The 6,676-nt window shown below is 41.9% G+C and overlaps 1 protein-coding gene across 1 annotated transcript; it reads right to left on the bottom strand.

Annotated features, from left to right (window-relative positions):
* Positions 1-1,052: 1,052 nt before the first annotated feature.
* On the bottom strand, positions 1,053-6,367 carry krt18a.1 (keratin 18a, tandem duplicate 1). Its single transcript, XM_086050572.1, has 7 exons — positions 5,893-6,367; positions 3,783-3,865; positions 3,331-3,487; positions 2,353-2,517; positions 2,144-2,269; positions 1,713-1,933; positions 1,053-1,614 (listed from the first exon to the last, which is right to left on the bottom strand). The coding sequence occupies exons 1-7, from the start codon at positions 6,289-6,291 to the stop codon at positions 1,500-1,502; spliced, it is 1,266 nt and encodes a 421-aa protein (XP_085906698.1). The 5' UTR covers positions 6,292-6,367; the 3' UTR covers positions 1,053-1,499.
* Positions 6,368-6,676: the final 309 nt, after the last annotated feature.

Raw genomic sequence — 6,676 nt, forward strand, 5'->3', positions numbered from 1 at the left:
CCCTATAGGATGTAACTCGTTCACAGTCTATGTCTGAACAATCCAACCTACCTGTATAATTAAAATGATTTAACTGCTTAAGCTCAAGGAAAAAAAATGAAACAGACAAATAAAAACCCTATATCGATGTTCATGCTTCACTTACATAAGAAGTTCAGTTTTTTTTTTTTTTTAAATAGAAGTAGAATACTCACTAGTGGTGCACGGGAGAGATGTGTATTTAATGTAAGGTATGAATTTGCCCGAAGGTAGCAATTTGCACCCTACCAGAATTGCTGAAATTCTACAACCACATCACATCACTGTTTTCCCCTGTTTTTATTCGAGAATACTTGTTGCACACTATTTTGAAGCCTCCGCACTTACGAGCTGCAGCTGGTACTAGTTGAACAAGCTCATTTTCCAATCAGCCTCTTCTTCTTTACACTCCTGGGAGACTGGTAGATTTGGGGGTTGGTTGGGGATAAATGTGCGGGGGGCTAGAAAGATTTCTAACGGATTGAGATTAGCTCTACTAATTGGTGAAGCCACAATCTCCATCAATTCCTTGACAAATGTGCTGTCTTCTTGCCTTGAAATTGGTGCCGGTAAGGGATGAAATTAGACTGTGTGCCTTTCACATTAATTGTTGCAGCCAAACACTGCATTGTCATTCTCCAAGTTTCATTTATTCAAATACTTTATAAGCACTCGAACAACACAATGCATGGACCTCCAGCATGGTGTCCATATCCAGAGGCACATGGCGTCATAGCTAGCTAGCAACTATCTACTGTATGTCGTTGGTCGTCTTGTGGTTCACTCAACTCACTTTTTAGCAGCCAGCGTGGAATGGATTCCCAATCACTGTCAATAGGTGTGTAGACGAGTTTGAAATTGGTGTTTATGTTTATGTGCCCTGTCATTAATTGGCTACTAACCCAGGGTGTAGTCTGACTGTCACCCAAAGTTAACTGCCTTGAGTTCCTTCGAACCCTGACTAGGGTTACTAAAAGATTATGGATATTTATTGAATTCTCCGTTTAACTAATGATTCAACAAAGACACACAAATCCCTGGAATTCACTTTATTGATATGTCTGAACCTCATAGCATGACAGACAGACTTGACTGGACAGAAAAAAAACAAGGATGTCAGAAAAGTGACAATCTGTAATAAAATGGTCCTTGTATTAGTTGGTTTCAAAACATCCCTTAGCTCACTTCATAATGTGAGCAGACATCTGCAGGCCAGCATGCGAACACATAAATAGCAGGAGGTCTATGATGAAATAAATAATACATGAATTTGTTTACTCCTGGTCCACTTTTCAATTCAGTCAGCCTGTGTGGGGGTCATACTAAAGAAGTCAAGCTAATCACTGCAGTGGTTTTAGTCTAAAGGTTAGTTACTGTTTAACTAAGATGCCACGAGCCAATTGGAGCAAAAGATAGCTTTGGCCAAATTTAGTTTATTGTTATTATTGTTGAAGTGAATGTTGGATGGCTGCCTCTGGTGTTCAGAGGTTCTTGGTCTCTGTGCTGGAGGACACAACCTTGCCATCCACCAGGGTCTGGGTCACTGTCATGACCTTGGTCTTCACCGATTTCTGGTCTTCCAGAGCATCCTGGAGCCTTAAGAGGAAAAAAATCAAAACAGGGAAATATGAAATATCAATCTTTACTGCAAAGTTCCCAAGCACAACTTTTTCTTGATTGAGTAATGTACACACTTGAAATCTCCGCCATCCAGCAGCCGTCTGTAAGTCGCAATCTCGGCCTCTAGCTTCATCTTCATGTTGAGCAGGGTCTCATAGTCCTGGGTCTGCAACTGGATGCTGTTACGAAGCTGTGTGAGTTCGGCCTCCAAGCTCAGGATGATATTGTTGAGGGACTCGATCTCCATGTTGTAGCGCATCTCTGTGTCCCTCAGCGTGCCTTCCAGGGATGCTTTCTGCAAAAGTGGAAGGGATACGACGCGAAAGGGTTAACACGTGAAAACAGTAACGCCAGCTGGCTGATGACAGCACCATAGTGACGGGTCAGCCGTGTGTAAAGCTTATGCCAACAAAGTCCATGTGTGGGTGCTGAGTTGGGCATTTCAGCGAGCTGAGATAAGCGTTGTGTTCAGGTCAGTGAAGTATGTCGGTTAAGTGCTTCTCACCAAGCTCCTCTGGGAATCCAGCTCGATCTCCAAGGTTTGAAGCTGTCTGCGTAGGTCATTCAGCTCTGTCTGGGACATCTTTAGGGCCTCTGTGTTCACATTGACCTGGGTCTGCACTTCTGTTATCTGAAATCATTATTTGCATGTAAGGCACCTCAAGCAAATACAGGTGGCTTGGCTGAATTGAAATTTGTTTTCAGATTATTCACCTGAGATTCATGCCATGCTTTTAGGTCATCTTGGTTCTTCTGTGCCATCTTCTCATACTTAGCCCTTATCTCTGCCATGATCTGAGCGAGGTCCTGTCCTTTAGGAGCATCAACATCGACGTGGACTCCTGACTGGGCGACCTGGTTACGAAGCAATAGTACTTCCTGCAGAAAGAAGCAGCAATACAGTTGTTGTAAAAACTCATTGAGAACATGGTGTCTTTCAAACATGTCATACCTTGTTACGGTAAATATGTAATGGGTGGATGTATAGTAAAACTGTCTCAAGCTACTGAATGTATTGCTTTTGGGCTTTGCTCAGATGCCAAATCTGGATTTTATTATTGTATTGGCTTGGACCAATGAAACCACAAAGCAGTGTTTCAGATTTCTTTTTTGAAACATTGTCACAGAAAATTATTTTCCAGAGCACCCTGGAATATCTCAGGATGTGTCAGATGATACTCCCTTTTGTGCAAGGTTACGTCCACAGGAGTATTTCTAAGGAAATATTCTTCTCCGTTTTGGCGTGCAAAGATCTCCATGCCAAAAATAGCTTTGGCCTTATTAGAACGCCCAAAAGGAGGTCATTTGACTACTTATGCTTTACATTTGATGATGTCACCCCGCCATATGACCTGCTATTTTGCAAGGAATCGCCAATTTACAAATTAAAGTAATCTACTTGTAGCCAGCAGAGTTGTTTGTCAAATATCACCCAGATTTTTCGTTCGATAGTTGTTGTAAAAAAATTGTAAAAACCCCTGGGCGTTCTAGTGTTAAAACACATTTTGAGGTTAAAAAGTTAACAGGTGGTGTGAAAATGCCTTCTACTCTAAAGTCATTTTAGCTAATCAGAAATCAGACGAAGGTGACCCCTGACGAGCATAATTAGAAAAATGTATAGTTCAAACTTCCTAAAAAAAATATCTGGTCCATACCATACCTCAGACAAAACATGTTTACAGTTTTACTCACGTTGTCGTGGTTCTTCTTAAGGTGGATGAGCTCCTCCTTCAGGGTTTCAATCTCGCTCTCAAGGTTCATGCGGCTCATGTTGGTGTCATCAATCACCTTCCTCAGACCAACAATATCGGCCTCCACAGATTGGCGGATAGACAGTTCGGACTCGAATCTAGTCAGAACATATTGATTACATGTGAAAGACTGATAAAACTCTTTCGCCCGACATTCATTGCTGATAATTTAGCATTAAAAACATTTAGTATTTTGTTAACATACAACAGCCATCTGTCTCTAATACTGTTTAGTTTAGAATGCAAATGCAATGGTGATCTAAAAGTGACAATTGATCATTACATAACAATTATGATCATGACAGGGATGTATTCATCCTTTTTAGTCAAACAGGGTGTGCCTGCAGCTGTTGAGCTTCAGGTTGCCTGTTACAGCAAACAATCGCGCCTTACTTGACTCTGAAGTCATCGGCTGCCAGGCGAGCGTTGTCAATGCTGAGGATCAGGCGGGCATTGTCCATGGTGGCATCAAACACCTGCAACAGGTATACAAAAGAGGAACGCTATTAAAATTGAAATCCGATGACAGGAAGGGGAACAAAATGCTTTCTGTTGACACTCACGCTAAAAGCCTTTCAAAGACAAAAGTAATGGGGACTGCCTTTAAGTAGTATGTATTTTGGCTCATACATATTAGCTGATGAAATGAAAACAAGTTGAAGCTATTAGCAGTTTAGCTCTTCTTAAATACAAGACATTTATCTAATGGCCGACCGCTCTTGAACAACATATCGCCCATACATTAACATTTTGGATATTTAATTTAATGAATGTAGTTATTGGTTTGCTTTACTATTGTCACACCAAGATAGGTTGATCCTTAGTTTTTATGCTAAACTAAGTGGCGCTGGATGGTAGCTATGGTGTTCTAGGAAGATTCTAGCTAACTTTTTCAAGAAATGTAATGATAGTTCCCAAAACAAGCATATAAAATACTGTACCATGTTATTAGAATGTTGTATGAAAAATAATGTAAAAAACTTTTTTTTAATGCACCATGAAGTAAAAGTGTGGCTATTATAAAGTAAAAGTGTGGCTATTTAAGAGATTTTTGGCATGATTTATGCTCATGTCCAAAGACTATCATTGTAGGGCAAAACCTTCACTTTCTCACTGAAGTTATATTGGAGGAAAAAGTAATACAATTGTGTTATTTAGTCCCAACGGGAAAACGAGTAACACATTTGAGTGCCTGACTTTATATGTACATTTTAACAAACACATGGTCGGCACTGTTTACTTTTGGAGAGAGTACAGTAGATAAATGAGGGGGACATCCAGCTGAAAAAGTCCAAGAGCCAATGAGAGATTGCCACAGAGTCAACTGCTGTCAGGCCTGCTGACAAACAGGATATTTAAGCCAACAGGATGGGGGCACGTGATTTGCATAAGGAAGGTGGCGATAGAGGTCAGGGTGGTGTGTTTGTTTGTTAAAACTCGTGCCTGTGTGTTTGCACACCTTTAGTGCTGTGTGGTTGCTGCTGACGTTAGAGTCTGTGTTTTTTTCAGATGGGGGTGGAAGAAACCATTTAAATATTTTTTGCATTCAACCAACAGAAAAATAGAGACTATTTTGAATACACGTTGAAGAACAGAATTGAATCTGAATAATAAATTAAATACAAATCTATTTATAATCCTCATGCCTCCTCTTGTGCAATAGTTTGAGACCTTAGGAAAAGACAGCCCTAGAATGTAATAAATGTCATATTTTTACAAGCTTCACCCCATGATGTTTGTGTTGCTGCCTGTACGGTATATTGTTTTCCATCCAAATTCCATTTTCCACCGTGAGGCTTTTACTCTCTAGGTTAAGTTAAAAAAAATAAATGAAAACAACAACTGGAATGTTGTAGAGGGATTATAAAACTTTTCTTTTGCTGTTTGAAGTTTTTTTGGATATATATGTATGCATCTATATATTCATGATCATGCAATGTCCCGAGAACCTTTTTAAAATTGGATGCTGAATTTATTTATTGAGTGTAACGAAGAACTTTGAGGTATACAGTAAGAACTTACATAATATTCTACAATGCAGTAAATTAAAATAAGTAGTAGAAAGTAATGTGGCTGCTCATTTTGGTCCCTGCGACGTTTTTATTTTGTTTATCTTTGTTTTCCGGCCTCTGTGACCTATCATGATCCTTCTCCATACTGTTTCCGGTCCAGCCCCCAGTTCCTGGCCCACAGAGGCACAGGAGGGGGGGGGGGGTTGAGGGGGATGGGGGAGCGAGGGTTGGGGGGGGGGTACTTTGCCATGGACCCACAGGCGGCCAGTCTACTCTGTCTGCTAGGTATTCACTGCTGGTGATTAATACTGACTGCTTAAAGGCTTCACGCTTAAACACACTCACTATTCTTCTCAGGTAAGGTCTGACTCTGGGTTTCATTCATTCATTTCAGCTATGACCCGGCAGCCCCATCCAACTTGCCACATGGTTTTAGCTTAATTGACATTATCTTAAACGATATAAAGTACATTGCCCAAATCCAGCCTCACCTTCCTCCTCAGGTCATCCAGGATGGCCTGGTACTTGCTGTAGTCTCTGAAGTCCGGTCCGCTCTTGGCCAAGGCCTCCTTGATCTTAATCTCCAGCTTCTGGTTGGCCTGCTCCAGGCTCCTGACCGTGTCCAGGTAGTTGGCCAAGCGGTCGTTGAGGTTCTGCATGGCGAACTTCTCATTGCCCGTGATGTTGGTCCCGCTGCCGCTCACCTGGATGCTGCTGGAGAAGCCCCCTCCTACTTGGCCCATTCCCGCTCCCAGGCCCTTTTGCACACTGGAGGAGATGCTGATATATTTCCCCCCGGCGCCACCGTGGATGGTGGGGGCCCTGTAGACAGAGCCTTTGCCAGAGGACGAGGTACGCATCGAGTATGTAGTTTGCTTGGAGGTTTGCATCTTTGCTGGAGAAACTCAGAGAGTGAGGCACAGGCTGGGCTGGCTGGAATGGGACAGACACAAGGCAGAAAGAGAGGGGAAGCCCTAAAGTATATAAACCTTTTGGGCCCTCAGGTCCGCCCCTCAGACCACTCCTCCTCACCCTCGGTTACCTCCTCCTTTTCCACCGGCTTAAACCACAGCAGTGCCTCTAGAATGCCTTTGTCCCTTACAATTTGTCCTAAGTTGGTAAATCCATTGCACTCCCATCATTTTGAATCGTTTCTATCTTTATGTTCATGTATGAACATGTATGAACTGAACAGAGCTATTCACCACAGATCCATTTATTACAATTGTCTGTACTGAATAATAAATTAGCAATAAAGCAGCTTCAGTCCTTGTC

Source organism: Filicampus tigris, chromosome 1 (assembly GCF_054856515.1).
Source record: "Filicampus tigris isolate MCC_2025a chromosome 1, RoL_Ftig_1.0, whole genome shotgun sequence".
NCBI lineage: Eukaryota > Metazoa > Chordata > Actinopteri > Syngnathiformes > Syngnathidae > Filicampus > Filicampus tigris.

Coding starts and splice junctions, on each gene's coding strand:
- krt18a.1 (XM_086050572.1), bottom strand. CDS start 6,291: ATGCAAACCTCCAAGCAAACTACATACTCGATGCGTACCTCGTCCTCT. Junction 1,934..2,143: donor TGGATTCCCAGAGGAGCTTG/GTGAGAAGCACT, acceptor CCACTTTTGCAG/AAAGCATCCCTGGAAGGCAC. Junction 1,615..1,712: donor CTGGATGGCGGAGATTTCAA/GTGTGTACATTA, acceptor TTTCCTCTTAAG/GCTCCAGGATGCTCTGGAAG.